At 42.3% G+C, this 17,871-nt stretch overlaps 2 protein-coding genes across 4 annotated transcripts; one reads left to right on the top strand and one right to left on the bottom strand.

Annotated features, from left to right (window-relative positions):
* Positions 1–211: 211 nt before the first annotated feature.
* On the top strand, positions 212–2,832 carry LOC122669525. Of its 3 annotated transcripts, none has more exons than XR_006334038.1 (3): positions 212–2,368; positions 2,544–2,598; positions 2,689–2,832. XR_006334038.1 is itself a non-coding variant. In XM_043866307.1 (2 exons), the coding sequence occupies exon 1, from the start codon at positions 841–843 to the stop codon at positions 2,344–2,346; it is 1,506 nt and encodes a 501-aa protein (XP_043722242.1). In that variant the 5' UTR covers positions 212–840; the 3' UTR covers positions 2,347–2,368; positions 2,544–2,689. The 3 variants fall into 3 exon arrangements, 1 of the variants encoding a protein (XP_043722242.1); XR_006334035.1 differs by having other exon boundaries at positions 2,679–2,832; XM_043866307.1 differs by having other exon boundaries at positions 2,544–2,689.
* Positions 2,833–11,581: 8,749 nt separating this feature from the next.
* On the bottom strand, positions 11,582–14,354 carry LOC122648603 (heat shock cognate 70 kDa protein 2-like). Its single transcript, XM_043841817.1, has 2 exons — positions 14,090–14,354; positions 11,582–13,328 (listed from the first exon to the last, which is right to left on the bottom strand). The coding sequence occupies exons 1-2, from the start codon at positions 14,301–14,303 to the stop codon at positions 11,593–11,595; spliced, it is 1,950 nt and encodes a 649-aa protein (XP_043697752.1). The 5' UTR covers positions 14,304–14,354; the 3' UTR covers positions 11,582–11,592.
* Between the last annotated feature and the right edge of the window lie 3,517 nt (positions 14,355–17,871).

The following is a 17,871-nucleotide window of genomic DNA, read 5'->3' as shown; positions in this document are numbered from 1 at the left end:
CGACCTTTTTTGGTTGACGCCTCTTTTGACTTTTCTCATGAGTGCTCTGAGTTACCGTTATTTAACGGTGACGGCGTTTTCCAAACGGCGGTGCTAACCGAAACCGGTGTAGGTGACTCTTCTTCTGAAGGGGAATGAGACGGTTTCCCTAAACAGAATCCGTTATCGTTTGTCGCCTTCATAGTGTACCGCACTTACTCTTTCAGCTTCTTTTAACGGAACGAGATTTGTGACGAAGATGAGGATTGCATACGAAAGCCCACGCCCTTGTTTCCATGGATTCAAAGCCTATCGCAAAAGGTAATCTTCCAAGATCCCCTCGATTATTATCTGGGTTCTCTTTTAGGGTTAGGGTTATTGGATTTCTGGTGATGTCCTCCCCTTCAACTTCTCAGATTTCTTCATGGATTTGATTGCTTTGATACCCTATTTTCCTCCTGTTTTCGGAGGATTTCGGGAGATTCTAGAGTTAAGGGTTACGAATCAATTTTCATTTGGAAGTCTTTAATGTCTTTTCCTCTTAAAGGGTTTCCGATGGGGCTCTTTCTCTACGGGATGGACATCGAAAGGATTCTATTGTGAAGGCTGAGTTGCCTCATTTGATGGTTCTAGGGTTTTTGTTTTCTGAGCCAGCGGTTCTGAATCTTCAGCCGTTGTTTCATATTTCAATGCTTATGTTTGGGGATTTTGTCAGTTGATTGATGAATCTAGGGTTTTCTTTGGTGGGTTTTTGTGGGATTGATTTACGAAGATCTTTATGAGGTGCTTCTATTGACGTTGGTGGTATTGCAAAAATTCCACCCCCACCAGCAAGAAAAACCCTAAAGGGGATAAGGGAAAATGGGGGAAGCTCTTCTCACTACGCTATCCATGGAGAACCATCACCCATCAACCCTCTTATCCATGGATTCAAGCGCCAACTCGCATGATGAATTGGAAAGAGAGATTAATAGGCAGCTAATCCTTTCCCGACCGCCCGATATTAATCTGCCACTGTCCGCAGAACGTAGCCCGCCGCCCCAGCCATGGAACCCTGACCCTTGTGATATCCTAGATGTTGGGCTTGGGTCTCAGATCTATGAGACAGAGACTCTCCTCAGCCTCCCCAAGATGGGTAGGAAATGTGCCAAGCGGGTAGACAGCATCTGGGGTGCCTGGTTTTTCTTTAGCTTCTACTTCAAGCCAGTTTTGAATGAGAAGTCCAAGGTTAAGATCACACGGGACAGTAATGGTGTTTCTGGGTTTGATAAATCCGATCTCCATCTCGATGTATTCCTGGTTCAGCATGATATGGAGAACATGTACATGTGGGTTTTTAGGGAAAGGCCTGAGAATGCATTGGGTAAGATGCAGCTTAGGAGTTACATGAATGGGCACTCTCGCCAAGGAGAGCGCCCTTTCCCGTTCAGTGTGGATAAGGGCTTTGTTCGATCTCACAGAATGCAGAGGAAGCATTACAGGGGCCTTTCTAATCCACAGTGTGTGCATGGTATTGAGGTTGTTTGGTCACCTAATCTCGTGGGTCTTGATGAGGAAGAGCGGAAAAGGTGGATAGAACTCACAGGCCGGGACGTGAACTTTACCATCCCTCCTGAAGCCAGTGACTTTGTTGCATGGAGGAACCTTCCAAACACAGAGTTTGAGCTTGAGAGGCCCCCTCCTATAAAAAGTAACCCACAACCCAATTCAAAGAGATTGCTCAATGGGTCTGGCCTGAATTTGTCCACCCAACCTTCAAACCATGTCAATGGTGATGGGATGGACCTTTCACCTGTTTCCAGCAAACGGAGAAAGGACTTCTTCCCACATGGGAATGACGATGATTGTTGTTTGCCTATGAATTCGCATTCTGATCGAGTTACGGATATGGAGGTTCACCCGATCGAGCCACTGTGGTTGAATGAATTCAGTGGTGTAATGAGGAACATATATGGACCCGTCACTGCTGCAAAAACCATTTATGAGGATGCTGAAGGGTACTTGATCATTGTTAGTGTGCCTTTTGCAGATCTTCAGAGGGTGAAAGTTTCTTGGAGGAATAGTCTAACTCATGGGATTGTAAAGATATCCTGTGTGAGTACAGCCCGCATGCCATTCATCAAGAGGCATGATAGGACATTCAAGCTCACAGATCCATCACCTGAGCACTGCCCTCCGGGGGAATTCATAAGAGAAATCCCACTTGCAACTCGAATTCCAGAAGATGCCAAGCTAGAAGCATACTATGATGAGACTGGGACAGTGCTGGAGATTATGGTTCCAAAACACCGGGTGGGTCCAGAAGAACATGAGGTCCGTGTGTGCCTTCGTCCTCACCTTGGAACCAACGAGCTGCTGTTGACTTGAAAGAGGCATTGATATGAAAAATGTAAGGGTGGCTTGCTATGCTCAGTGTTTCATTGTTCACTAACTCTGTATCATAAAAATGAATTATATAAAATGAAAGGGGAAAAAAAAAAAAGATGCATCCTTACTGTGCATATTGCACTCATAGTTTTTGGCTGCCACTAATTGTTCTGGTTTGTTCTTATGCATCTGGTTAGCTTTCTGACTGGGGTTACTCCTGAGCTGCAAACTTTATTTCCCCAAAGTTAAATGGTAAGGATTCTGCAACCTTGAACCTTTGTCTTTAACTCTGGAATCAAATGGGACCTATACTATTGTCTTTCTTTATCTAGTTTTTTGCAGACATTGGGTGTGTGGCTGACTGAAAGATATTCCCACTCTTGAATCTCTACTTAGCCTGATGGAGAACATTGTATATGTATTAATTGGTATTTTTCCTGTAGTTGTCTTATTGTGGTTCTTGGATCCAATTGTGTTGTCCTTAAATGCAGTAGACTTTGATTCTTAGTATGAGTAAGATTTGTTCTTGGTAGGTTTGTTATCCTTATGGTGTCAAGTTTTACAATGTGGATGTATATGTCGAGTATTTTATTTATTTGCTGTTGGGTATATTTCTCAACTGGTTTAGCAGCAGATTCTATTCAATTAACTGGTTATCCTTTTAGGGATGTAAGTGGATTGACTTCCAACTCTTTTCAAAAAGAAAATTTAAGATTAAAATTTAAGATTAAAATACACTCTTCATAGTGAAGAGATATTTGCTGGATCAGCAAGACCTGACTGCAGTCACAATCTCTTTCCGATCAATTTGTTGTTACTTGTAGATATTATATAACCCTATACACATGGAATTAATGCTAAGACTCGGTGGTTATGGCAATAGAACAGACCTAAGACCACATTCTGCATTGAAGAGTTGAAATTTGTTCTTGTACAATGGGCATAACAAGCATCTTCAATGGCAGATTTCAGTCAATGTTATATATTTGGAGCTATTGTAAAAACTACTAGGGAGTTTCTCATCAACAAATTCAGCATCTCTACGAGAATGGAGACCGAACCAGTGTTCATCCTTGCGGAAATTGATTTAGAAACTCAAGCCCAAATATGTTTTTATTCCTGCAGATCCAGATTGAATCTATAGTCCTTAACACCCACATGCCAATTCTAGGATATTCCACGCTGATTATGATCTGGATCATAGAGGAATTGGGGATCGTTATCACCTCCAGTTCCTGCCAGGCCCAGTTCCCCAGTTCCTCTAACAGGGGGGCCTGGAATGACCACTCTACCCCTGCCCAAACACTCTTCCTGTTTGGGGTCCACCACCCCCTATTAGAGGAACTGGGCCGGGCAGGGAACTGGAGGAGATAATCGTTTTTCCTAATTCTGCATTTGTTGGTGAGGCTTTTGCTCTTAGACTTGGAATTTAATCAGCACTATCTATTTCACTATTTGGATTGATAGGTTCTAATCCATGGTCTGTGAAGATTTTGAACCCAGGCCCCGCCTTCAGAGATCTCTACTATTTTATATTTTACTTCTTTATATATATATATATATATATATATATATATATATATATTTTTTTTTTTTTTTTTTACTGGTGTTCTTAGGACCGAAAATTTGGTGAACCACTCTCTCAAAATGGGCATTTGTTATTCCCATCGGAGATGTCGGGAGTCCGGTTTCCCTGAAGACCAATTCCTTATTCTTACATCTCAATTCTTGCCCTGGGTGGCTTAATAAATCCCCCCACCCCCCCTCTCTTTGGATGTGTTTGCACCAAAAATAAATAAAAATTTGGTAGCTTCCCAGAATAGTTGGGTCCTCCACCTCATCAACCAAACCTAAGATTGCTCAAACTAGGCCACTGACATTGGGAAGAAAGGGTGATTAAGTTCTGGACAAAGACAGCAGTATAATAATGGTAAATTGAATCCCATAAGATATTCAGTTTCAACTGTATGGATCATGGTTCGAAGAATTGGAATCGGAACCTCGATTCTGTTCATATTGGATCTGTCTTGGTTGATCTTGATTCTAATTATTTCGAATTGGTTAATTCATACTTGATTTCTAAGGTTCAGGTCATTGGAATCTATGGAAGTCTATTCCGTTTAAATGGGTGGAAAAGATTTACCTTCAACTAGCCACATGTATACTTTTGAGGGTTCAATTCATCTTACCTAATCATAAGACTTTTCTCATGTATTCTCAAATGTGTTTTTTAATCTTTGATATTCTCTTTAACCGAAAAAAAAAATTCTTTGATATTTTCTTGGGAGAGGATTTCTTGAATTTATATTCCCAGAGACACCTGAAGGTTGGCTGATGTAGAATTGGGAGGAAGGTTGGGGAGGGGGGAGGGGGGAGGGAGGAAGAGGAAGTTTTGTGAGACTGAGACACATGACTCCCTTCACCATCTCTATATAGCAAAGGACAAAGGCTTCTCCCCCGAATCATGCAACTTCACAGAAGCAAATGCTATAATCACAGCCTTGCCAGTGGGAGATTCATAACCTTATGTCCACTGTAGACAGAACCGTTGAAATCTTTATCTGAGTCATTCTAACATTGCCCTTGGTTTTTACTTCACAAGTGAGCAACCATGACATCAAAGCTTGACTACTTGGCCAGGGTCTTTGTCTTTTAAGGTGTCGACCACTTAGGAACTGGAAGTAAAGAGCTTGTGAGAGTATCTTTAGACAGCCATCCTCCTCCTCCTCCTGTTGGGCTTCACGATGAAGGGATAAGGACTAGTTTTTTGCCCTTCGGTCGTCAAATGGCATGCATTTTATTTTATTTGGCATGAATTTAGAAATAGTTATAAAATTACTCATTTACCCTCCATCACTTTTAGAATCTAGTCCAATATTCTTACTTCGAAATATAAAATGAGAAACTGAAAATGGATTATGAGTTATGACACTTCCTGAGCTGTGGTGAAGATTTTCCTTTTGTTGGACCTTGTTTTGTTTCTCTATACAATTTTCCTTGCAAATGATATGTTAAATGAAAATTTTCTATTATTTGAATTTTTTTTTTTTGAAAAAATAAAAATTGTAATCTTACTTTTTTCTGCTAGACAGAAAGGAGTTCGGTTCCTCTACACTTACCAACAGGTGAACATACATGTGAGAGCTCCAGATCAGATCGGTGGATTGTCATGGGGGACTTTAATTCTTATTTGGCCTGGCACGAGAAGTCCGGTGGATCTAACAAGCTATCTAAAGATAATGAGGAATTCAAGATGATGATAAACTCCTGCAATTTATTGGACTTAGGGGCAAATGGTCCCCGCTATACCTGGTGTAATAACCGTAAGGGCTCTGCGTGCATTAAGATTCGGCTGGACAGAGCTATGGCTAACTCGGCCTGGAGAACTTCTTATGCAGATGCTACCGTGTTCATCAAGCCTAGAGTCGGCTCAAACCATTGTCCTTTGCTTGTCGATACTGAAGGAGGCGTCTCTGCTGGCGCCAGGCCTTTCCGCTTTGAGGCTATGTGGCTTCGCCACTCTAGTTGCAAAGAAGCTGTGAAGAAAGCTTGGTCCATTAAAGGGCATTGTAGTGCTAGCCAGGTCCTTATGCAAAAGGTTCACAATTGCAAGCCTGTCCTTCAACAGTGGAATAAAGAGAGCGTCGGCAATGTCAATAAGAAGATAAGTGATCTCTATTCCGAGTTGGGCAAGCTTCAGGATGACCCCCCCTTCTGAGAATGGTCGTTGTAAAGAGGAAGAGGAGCTAATTCGAACTGAAATACTGTGGTGTCAAAAGTCCAGAATATCATGGCTCCAAAGCGGAGACCGAAACACTGGTTATTTCCATGCTTCGACATTACAACGTAGGCAGGCTAACAAAATTTTAAAGCTCTGGTTACCCACAGGAAGGTGGGTCATCTTTGATAAGGAGATCTTCTCAGAAGTTGTAAGCCATTACCAAGGGATCTATGAGGCTGATGGGATCAACCAAGCTGCTCTTGCAGAAGTTCTGGACACAGTAAATCCAGTCATAGAGGCCAACTCCAATGAGTTTCTATGTGCTATTCCCCAGGAAGAAGAGATTAAAAGTGTCATCTTTGCTATGGGTCCTACTAAATCACCAGGTCTTGACGGCCTTCCTCCAATGTTCTACCAAAACTTTTGGGATCAGGTTCATCCTGAAGTGATTAAGTTCGTCCAGGAATTCTTCGGCTTCGGCATCCTTCCATCAGGGATTAACAATACTCTGATATGCTTGATTCCTAAATGCCCATCCCCTGAGAGTATCGACCAATTTTGCCCAATTAGTCTATGTTCAGTGGTAATGAAGATAATAACAAAAATCATGGCAACCAGGCTCCAAGGCATCTTAGATAAGGTTATCGCCCCAAACCAATCAGCCTTTGTCCCTACTAGAATGATTTCTGATAATATATACACTGCATATGAAGTGTTCCACTACATCAAGCAGAGGAAGAAGGGGAAGACGACGTTGGCTGCAATTAAGTTGGATCTTCGCAAAGCCTACGATAGGCTGGAGTGGAATTTTATTGCTAAGATGCTCACTGCTCTCGGTTTCTCAAATCAATGGGTGACTTTAACCATGAATTGTATTACCTCCGATAACTATCAATTGCTGATCAATGGAGCTGTTAGGGGGAAAGTTCTTCCTACTCGTGGGATTAGACAGGGGGATCCCCTCTCACCTGCCATTTTTATCCTTTGTGCCCAAGCCTTAAGCTGCTACCTTACTAAGGCTGAATCCCAAGAGAAGATCAAGGGTGTAAAGGTGAGAAATCGGTCAAATCCTATCACTCATTTACTCTTTGCTGACGATTGTGTTCTCTTTTCTAAAGTGAGTTTGAAGGAATTTTGTGAGCTAAAGAACTGTATTGACACCTATTGCCTTGCTAGTGGTCAATCAATCAACCACTCTAAGTCCCTTATTTCTTGTAGCCCAAATACCCCATATAAATTCAGAAGGTGGCTATCTAAAATTCTTAAGATGAAGCATGGTCAAAGGGTGCAAAAGTACTTGGAGCTTTCGACAGAAATTAGAGCGGCTAAATCCTTGTTGTTTCAGGATATTGTTGATAAAACGAGCAAAAGGATGCAGGGATGGAAGTCTGCATTGCTTTCTCAGGCTGGGAAGGAAACTCTCATTAGATCTGTTGCCCTGTCTATGAATTCATTTACGTCATCCCACTTTAAACTCCTAGCTTCCCACCACCAAAGCATTCAGAAAATATCGTCGGATTTCTTTTGGGGAGCTGATGAGCAAAAGGGCAAAATCAAATGGATCTCTTGGCAAAGGCTCTGCTCCTCTAAGGAGAATGGTGGTTTAGGTTTTCGGGACTCTGACCTTTACAACCAAGCCCTTTTGGCCAAAGTGGCCTGGAGACTTTGGAGTGATCCTACTCCATTGGGAAACTTTTATGAAGCAGATTTATTTTCCCTCTTGTACTTTTATTCAGGTTCAGCTTGGCTCCAAACCGTCGTGGGCTTAGAAAAGTATACTTATTGGTAGGAAGGCTCTAGTTGTTGGATTGTGTTGGGTTGTTGGTGATGGTCGCTCAATTCGTATCTGGGAAGATAATTGGCTCCCAAGTGCTGCAGGTTTTAAAGTCAAGACTATTAAACCCCCCCAATTGTGAGTTTTCCCTTGTTACTGATCTTATTAACCATGATGATATGGTGTGGAACATGGCTCTACTAAGGCAGCTCTTCGACCTTATGGATGTTTAGGCTATCCGTCAGATCCAACTTCCATTATTTCCAGCTGAGGACTATCAGATTTGGGGAGGATCCCGTAACGGTTGCTTTTCAGTAAAGTCTGCTTACCATCTCCTATACAACATGAAGACGGTGCAACAACAAGCTCTCCCTTCCTCATCTACCACCAAGCCTGTAGTCCCTAAGACTGTTCGGAAGATCATTTGGAATAGCTCCACTCTTCCGAAAGTTAAAAATTCCTATGGAAATCAGCGCAGGGAGTTTAGCCACAGGAGATGGTCTAGTCAAGCGCATGATCTCTATTGATCCACAATGTCACCGATGTGGGAAGACTCCAAAAATAGTTGAGCATATTCTGTTGGAATGCCCTTTTGCCATAGCCACTTGGCTTGCCAGCCCCCTCACTGTCAACTTCTCTACATCTCAGAACCTCTCCATTCATCAATGGATCTTACAGTGGATGCGAATCCGAGAAAGGGATAAAAAGCATGGTACTTGGGTCATTACCCTTTACGGATTCATTTGCCGGTATTTATGGAAGGCTAGGAATGACTTCATTTTTGGGAGATCAGCATATACTCCGGTGGAAACTACTAATCTTGCCCTCAAGCAGCGTTGGAATACTCGGCAGCATGCTCTTTGAAGCCTTCCATTCTGAGAACTCCTATCCTCGCAACCATCGGAATTCTGAAATGGGTGCCTCCTGCTGTTGGAATGTACAAAATTAACTGTGATGCCTCGTTTTCCTTTGACACTGGCAAAGCTAGAATAGGTCTTATTATTCACAGAGCTTCGGGTCACCCTATTGTTGCTGTCTCCTCCCCTTCAAGCTTTATCTCAGTTTTACAGGAAGAAGCTATGGCTGTGAGATCTGGCCTCCTCTATGGCATCAGCGAGGACTTCACAAAGTTCCTTATTGAGTCAGACTGTAAGGAGATGATTGATTTTCTTCGCTCTGATGATCGTACAATACCGGTGGAGCTCCAATCTATCTTTAAGGACATTCGCTTCCTGGTTTCCCACTTGGAAGCTTGCTCCTTCTCCTATATTCCAAGGTCCATCAACCATGTTGCTGATGCCTTGGCCCGGAAGGCGTTGTCCATTGAGTGTATGACGAACTGGCCACAGTCCACCCCATGGCTTATCCAACTCTGTAATAAGGATGTCATGAACTATTCTCACAACAATGAATAAATTTCTTCTTACCAAAAAAAAAAACATACATGTGAGAGCCATCCACCTGTCCTATTTTTGCCATTTACAAGGGAAATAAGGGTTTTTATGGAAACAAAAAGAGACCCACTTGAAGAACAAACCTATCCGAGAAAACAAAATAAAAAAACTCTGCAATAGAGTCGCTAAACAAAGGAAATAATTTTTTAGCATCTGAAACACGAATCTACATAGTAACACCAGAACTAATGTAAATGCAGGTTCCGTAGCTTTAACGATATTTAACCCTCGAAATGAAAGGAGATTGAGGTTTAAAGTGAGAAAAAATATCAATAAACTTACCAAAGATTGTATTGACCGGGTTCATCGCTGCATCTCCGATCAAACGCTCGGTATTAGTGACGGCAACATATGAAGGAGTGGTCTTGTTCACTTGATCATTAGCTATGATCTTAACACGGTCGTCTTGCCATACCCCAACACAAGAGTACGCCATCCCTAGATCTATTCCAATCGCTGGACCTTCACCTTTGCCAACCATTGTTTCAACTAGATTCAAACAAAAATCCTGGTAAATGTAAAGAAATGAACAAAATAACAACCCCTCAGTTCGATTCCAGAAAAGTTCCTAGGGACATACTTGCTTGTTGACCGATCGGAAGAGATGGACAATGTAAGGAAGGGGCAATTACTATCACTCCCCTGCACTTATAAGGAACTTTCCCTATCTTTTGTATACGAGGGCTCAGATACGAGGGCTCAGATTCATTCTTCTAAAATACTTGAATCAATGTCAGGAATCCTTCCCTTTTAAATCCCTCCCCCCCCCCCCCCCCAAATTCCCAATTTTGGGCTCCTCTCCAGCGAGCACCCCGTAGGCTGGGCGTGCCCCTCTCCCATCGTTTTAAGAATCCCAGATGCTGAGTGATTCATATCAATGTCAGGTGGATCAGGTTCATATCAAAAGATAGAGAGAGATGGGGGGTGTTTCTCACCTTAAGCATTGTCACTGGCTGCATCAGATGATTTTTCTATCACTTCTTTTGTGCAATCATGGCTAGTGCCTTAGAGACTGATCTTAAGGAGAGAGGGGTAGGAGGCACGAGACTAGAGATGGGGTAACAAGTAAGGGAGAGGAGCAAAGGGTGGCAGGGTTTAGGGAATCAATATCCAACGATCCAAACTGTTGTCGACCGGAAAAAATAAAAGATGTGACATCATATCAATAAGGACCAATACCTGATCCAAAACCATGCACTAAATCCATGAGGTGAGAAGGATTTAATAGGTTACCCAAAAAAAAAAGGATTTAACAGAAGAGAGGGCAAGAGAATAAAAGAATTGCCAGAAGAGAGGGCAGGAGAAGAATGGCAGGTATATGAACAGGCTGACGGATGGGGCTCGTCTGTGGCGTGATATAGTGTATAGCACACATCTGCCGGCCTGCAGCAGGCACGCAGCCGAACACTCCACCTGTGTCACTGTGTGTTGGATTGTATGTACAAGCATGGAGGGCTGTTGGATGATGCGCTACACACTACAGGGTAGGGAAGGGGGGAGGGACGGTCTGTAGAAATAACATCTTTCGGCACCCAGAAAGGGAGGGGAGTAATGCAATTAGGAAAGTATTTGCAGCAGAACAGTGTCCTCGTTTCATAATTTTCAAAGAAAATTATCTGCGGGGAACCAAAAAAATGGGCTCCAAACTTCCATTTTTTGAAAGCAAGAAAAAAAAAAAAAAAAGTTGTTTAATCTCAATTAATTTTTAGGATTTTTTTGAAAAAAGACATGGTGTGTGACTCCATTCCGAATTGGTATTCCCATAAATTTATTAGGGGTTAAATGGGAAAAAGCCGGGACGTTTCCTCTCTGCGAGGCCAGCGACCAAGGAGTGTACGGAAAACGTATCCAACGAAGCAGGAATGCTGGGGACCGGGATCCAATCAGGATTCATCAGGCACATAGCCAAGGACCGTTGGGTGCCTCGACGGAAACTCCCTCGAAGTTGGGCACAATCTCCGCATATGGGCTTCTTATATGAAAATGACAAATCATAGAGATTTAAAAAAATGGGAGAATGAAAATAGATTTTGAGTGGGCACGGACCAACAAATTCAAAAGGAAATTATAGCAAAGATATAGAAGAAATATCAACAAAATCGCATAAAAAATAGTCGCGAGAAATAAAAGTATGATTTAAAATAATAGAAACCCTACATATATCAATCTAAAGTAATATTAAAAAAAAAAAGAGGGAATCAAAATGAGTACAGGGCATGACAAACTTGCCCTTCCCAAACAAACGATCTAGATAGAACCAACGTACCCTCGATAAAAATTATTAAAAAAGGAAAAACTTAGTCGACTTCCTCGATCTTGGGACCAGCACCGCTTCCACCTGCAGGAGGAGGCGCATCATCGTCAACACCACCGTCCATATCAGCACCTGCTCCTTGGTACATCTTGGCTATGATGGGGTTGCAGATGCTCTCCAGCTCCTTCATTTTGTCATCGAACTCGTCAGCCTCCGCAAGCTGGTTGCTGTCGAGCCACTGGATGGCCTGTTCTATGGCATCTTCAATCTTCTTCTTGTCTGCTGCTGGAAGCTTAGATCCGATCTTCTCGTCCCTAATGGTGTTCCTCATGTTGTAAGCATAATTCTCCAAGGTGTTCTTAGACTCTACTTTCTTCTTGTGCTCTTCATCCTCCGATTTGTACTTCTCAGAATCCTGCACCATTTTCTCTATCTCCTCCTTCGACAATCTACCCTTGTCGTTGGTAATGGTGATCTTATTCTTCTGCCCAGTCGTCTTGTCCTCGGCGGACACATTCAAGATACCATTGGCATCAATGTCGAAGCATACTGTAATCTGAGGAACACCCCTGGGAGCAGGAGGGATGCCAGAGAGCTCAAACTTGCCAAGCAAGTTATTGTCCCTGGTTCTAGTCCTCTCACCCTCGTACACCTGGATCAGCACACCGGGTTGGTTGTCGGAGTAAGTAGAGAAAACCTGCTCTTTCTTGGTTGGAATGGTGGTGTTCCTGGGGATCAACACAGTCATGACACCTCCGGCTGTTTCTAGACCAAGGGAAAGAGGGGTAACATCAAGAAGCAATAGATCCTGCACCTTCTCGTTGCCCTCACCACTGAGAATGGCAGCCTGAACTGCAGCACCATATGCAACAGCCTCGTCAGGGTTAATGTTTTTGCAGAGCTCCTTCCCGTTGAAGAAATCCTGTAAGAGCTGCTGAACCTTGGGAATTCTAGTAGATCCACCAACCAAGACAACTTCATGGACGGTGCTCTTGTCCATCTTGGCATCCCTCAAACACTTCTCAACAGGCTCCATGCACTTTCTAAAGAGATCCATGTTGAGCTCCTCGAATCTGGCACGGGTAATAGTAGAGTAGAAGTCAACACCCTCGTACAAAGAATCAATCTCAATTGTTGTCTGCGCAGTGGAAGAGAGAGTTCTCTTCGCCCTCTCACAAGATGTTCTCAGCCTCCTGAGGGCCCTGGGGTTTCCTGTAATGTCTTTCTTGTGCTTCCTCTTGAACTCTTGGACGAAGTGGTTCACCATTCGGTTATCAAAGTCCTCTCCTCCAAGGTGAGTGTCTCCAGCTGTAGACTTGACCTCGAAGATACCCTCTTCGATGGTAAGGAGGGAAACATCAAAAGTGCCACCACCAAGATCAAATATGAGGACATTCTTTTCACCGACACTGGTTGCCTTCTTGTCAAGACCATAAGCAATGGCAGCTGCCGTGGGCTCATTGATAATACGCATGACATTGAGACCAGCAATGACTCCTGCATCCTTTGTAGCCTGACGCTGAGAGTCATTGAAATAGGCAGGAACTGTGACAACAGCGTTCTTCACCGTAGATCCAAGGTAGGCCTCAGCAATTTCACGCATCTTAATGAGAACCATGGAAGAAATTTCCTCTGCAGCAAACTGCTTCTCCTCACCCTTGTATGATACTATGATCATCGGCTTATCACCAGGTCCAGGAATAACCTTGAATGGCCATAGTTTGATGTCGCTCTGAACCGAGGAGTCGCTAAATCTCCTTCCAATCAAACGCTTGGCATCTAGATTGACAAAGCAAGATCAGAAAGAAAGCCGTATGAGAAACCCTTAATATAAACAACTAGATCGTATAGGAGAACGCGGGTAATTAACGCCTTTCAAGAATCAACAAATAAATTGACGGCGTATAAATCAAAGGAGTAGTTAGCATAGATCAACATCAAAAAGACAGAATGTAAAGTAGTACAAAAAAAGCAGGTCGGAGTGTAGTCTCCATCTTATTAAATCATATAAAAAAAGAAAAATATATATTTCAGGGGAGATTTAGATTTCGTGGATCTCTATTGGGGGGTTTAAGGGGACGTTAGCTTTAGGGTATAAAGAATTAAAACAAAATCTTGATTTAAGTTCTCAAATCTTAACAGTTAAGATTAGTTAAATAAAGAAATCGGTACAAAATCGGTGAAAAGAAAGAAACTGTTCCTAAGTACGTCCTCTTTAGAGATTTTCGTTTCAATAACGCCCAACACAGAAGAAAAGCAATGAAACATTGAAATAAATATAACGTGTCCAAGTTAGACAAAAATCAAGACAAATAGAAAACTACTAGAAGAACAAAACTATACGCGTAAACGATCAAACACTGCGACAGAATCAGTAAACAAAAGATATAATTTTGAGAACCCTAGACATGAATCTACAGAGTATAGCCAGATCTGATGCAAAAACAGGTTCAGTAACTTGAAGGATATTTAAGCCTAGCCATAGAAAGGGAGAAAAAGTAGATCTTGGTTAAAGTAGTAAAGATATAGCAAAATCTTACCAAAAACGGTGTTGATCGGGTTCATCGCAACCTGGTTCTTCGCCGCATCTCCGATCAAACGCTCGGTATCAGTGAAAGCAACATAAGACGGAGTGGTCCTATTCCCTTGATCATTAGCGATGATCTCAACACGATCGTGTTGCCATACCCCAACACAAGAGTATGTTGTCCCTAGATCGATTCCGATCGCTGGACCTTCACCTTTGGCAGCCATTGTTTTGGGCTGAATCGATTGAAACAGCAATCCACAAAAATACGACGAGAGCCGGAAAAGATAAACAAAAAAGAATAAAAGACCTCCGAAAGAAGAGGGATAATAGGCTAGGGTTTACTAAAGAATAGAGATCTGCAGAGGTGTCGAGGGATCGTTATATAGCCATCAGAATTCGTTTCCAGAAAGTTCCACTGGATACTTACCAATCGTCCGATTGAAAAAGATGGACGGTATAAAGAAGTATCCACGTATTCATATTAGGGTTCAATATTCGCTCTTCTAGTGTTTTCCAGAAATTTCTTATCCATGTGGGGCTGGGCCGGTGCGGTCTTTTTTCGTGGACCTAAAAATATAAATTATATCTCATGGAAAAATTCCCTACCGTTGATCTATAACCTCTAACGGTCTTAAGCAGATAAGAGGACCTAACCAAGTTGATAACTACTTACTTCATAATTTACACGTCCGTGTATGAAAACTTTTCTCATTTTAATTTTAATTTTAATGTTGATAGAAATGGTGAAGAGGATACATATCCCTAGGAAGCCCAACAGTAATCCAATGGTGTTGGGCCACTGGGTGCGTTATGATGCATATAGGATACATATACCTGCGCGTCCGACATCCCAATTCCACCGAAGGATTGGGTTTGAGCCCAATGAGGCATCCAATGGCTGGACTATGTCGCACACATTTTGACACATGCCCACTCAACTGTTGGGATGTGTACAACACAACCCAACCATTAGATGCCTCATTGGACTCTCCACCCTACAGAGAGGAGCCGAATCCGCTATGAAATGCCTCCCTGTGTCCCTAAGCACTCCCTAGCTGCTGGGCTCCCTGGAGAATAACCCAATGTCACACAATGTTGAATATCTAAAATACCTTTTGCTGTGTCAGACACTCATTTAAAAACAATCATTGCCTTCAATTAGGGGTGTCAATAAAGCCCGGCTGGCCTGAACCCGCCCTGAGCCCGACCCGGGCCCGACCCTGATTTTTCAATCCTGAGAGCGGGTTTGGGTTTAGTTATAGTCTTACCCTGCCAGGGTCGGGTCAGGTCAGGGTTTAGATTCTGGGCCTAGCCTGGCCCGGCCCGACCCGACTCTGTATTAATTATAAGTATATAATATTACATATATATATATATATATATATTATATACTTAATATAAGTATTTTCTTAACCAAAAAAAAAAAAAACAGAAAAAAAAAACATAAGAGAATTGTAGAGAGATAACTACTAGCTTTGTCATCATCATGAAGTGGGAACCCATAAAAATAGTAGATCATCTACTATTTTGATCAGAGCCATAAAAAGAGTCACTGACATGATTGTTATTCAGTTGTAGCCTCTATAAGCTTCCAGGCCTATTGAGGGGACACCGTTACAATTGTAGAGAGAGTCTATACATACGCCATTTTTTTCAACATATTTATTAGCTGTCCCACAGGTTGAGATCCTATGTTACAAAAATATGGTCTAATGAGACACGTGGATTGTGCCATAAATCAGGACCAACCCGACCCGGCCCGGCCCAACCTGACCCATTGACACCCCTACCTTCAATGTGGCTTTAAGGAAAAGTCTAACCTTTCATGTGTATGGAATTATGAATCATTAGGTCAAAATATTCAGAATAATAACTAAAAATATAACCATAGGTTAGTCTAGATAATACTTTCATCTCCTATGGTGTATAACAAAAATGGAGCCATAGGTTTGAAAAAGGAAAACATTAAAAAAAAATACATCCAAATCTTTTGTGGTTTAAAATTTTAATGAACCATAGATTCACGAGACCTGTGTGAATATCGGATCGAACTGAGAAGGGGTGAATCAATTCCCTTAATTTATAATGTTTTCTATAAATCACATAATCGCTTACAGTTTCACCTTGCACCACTAGAAAGTGGCCAATTCTACCAAGATTGTAAACCCACTCTGCAAAATAGGGATTAGACTCCAACAAATAACAGTGGACAAAGAGACAATATATACGTGGTTCACCTCACAATATATGAAAGCTACATCCACAGAGCAATACCCCTTGGGGTTTCGTATATGCCCAATACTCATCTCCAATACAATTAGCCGCCCTTATGGCCAAGATATCCCTTACCCTGCTTCAACCTCTCACCTCAGTGAGGGCAAGGACCTCAATCCCAATACAAAAATGGCATTAGCTTTACAATCAATCAACCCAATTAACAGATTCAATCACAAACCCAACCCATAATAGATTACACTCTAGGGTTTACTCAATACATTCAAGAATAAAGAAATAAACCTAGAACAGAGAAGCAATGGTTTGTGAACACGTTTACCTTTTCAAAGGCAAACTCCAGACGAATGCTATGAGATCTTCAATAGAACATATCAAGCACTCGAGTCCATCGCCAACAACCAAACCGATGTTTTTTGTTGATTCCTTTGCACCTACTCTCGAATCACACGCCAGAATGATAGAAGACGACTTTTCCTTGATTTTCGTCTTCTATAGGGCTCTAGAGACGCGTTTTCGACCTTCTCATAAGAATATATATATTATTCCAAAAGATACCCTTCAGAGCAATAAGAAAAAAAAGCAAGAAAACGCAAGCACAAAAATTTGCCTCGAGGGCTACCGCCCCCGAACCCCCGCAAGACACATCCTACTAACCAACTGAATACTGTCTCCACAACCATATGATGATGACCGCCACTACCAAATCCTTGTTGCCAACAATGACAACACTGCATTGCTGCCACTACAAGCACGAAGAGCACTAACAACCTACTATCTTCCATGGATCTACGAACAAGAATCTCCCCTCCCCTAAAAAAATATCTCTTTTTCTTTTTTTGGTAGATCCTAGAAAAATTGTCACACTATGAACAAGCAAATCCTTCATTAGGGGTGCAAGTTTGGCCCTGTCGCCCTAACCCGCCTTGAGCCCGAATAGGGCCTGGGCAGAGATAGCTTGGCCCTGAGGGCGGGTCAGGGTTGGGCCTCAGGCTGAGCCTGGCCCGGTCCAACCCGACCTTATTTTAAATTATATTATAATATATATATATATTGATATAGTATATATATGATAAACTTTAAATGTCACTCACATTTTGTTATATACATATTATCTATGAAGATAATAAGCAACATAAATATTTTATTATAGTGTTATTTTAAGTAAAATTGATAATTTTCTCCCCGGCCCGGTCCAACCCATGCATCTCCCTTTCCCCTCTCCATGATCATGGCCAATCAGGATCAGCTCGGCCCGACCCTAAGAGCGGATCAAGGTTGGATTTTTCAAACCCTGAGTAAGTGTCGGGTCGGGCCTGAGCCTGAGTAAGGGTCAGGGATGGGGATAGGCCCAAGGTGGTTTGAACTCATGACCTCTTATTTGAGGAGTTGGTCTTTTGCCAATGAACTTACCCTTGGGGTTGAAGTCTAAATTTTTCCTTCACTTGAAGGAAATATCGCCATGGGTGACGGGACACGGGAAACGGTCTGTGGTGAACTGGTGGTGAACTTCGCTACCAATAGAATTCGGATAAAGCAAGAAATATCCCGCCAAATCTC

The sequence above is a fragment of the Telopea speciosissima genome, chromosome 1, assembly GCF_018873765.1.
Source record: "Telopea speciosissima isolate NSW1024214 ecotype Mountain lineage chromosome 1, Tspe_v1, whole genome shotgun sequence".
NCBI lineage: Eukaryota > Viridiplantae > Streptophyta > Magnoliopsida > Proteales > Proteaceae > Telopea > Telopea speciosissima.
The sequence above is the reverse complement of the archived record's forward strand: the minus strand, read 5'-3'. Positions and strand labels throughout refer to the sequence as shown.

Bases quoted from the DNA above. Each gene is read 5' to 3' on its own strand.
- LOC122669525 (XM_043866307.1), top strand. From the start codon at position 841: ATGGGGGAAGCTCTTCTCACTACGCTATCCATGGAGAACCATCACCCA.
- LOC122648603 (XM_043841817.1), bottom strand. From the start codon at position 14,303: ATGGCTGCCAAAGGTGAAGGTCCAGCGATCGGAATCGATCTAGGGACA. The intron at 13,329-14,089 runs GTAAGATTTTGC...TTGTCAATCTAG, and splicing joins CCCGATCAACACCGTTTTTG to ATGCCAAGCGTTTGATTGGA.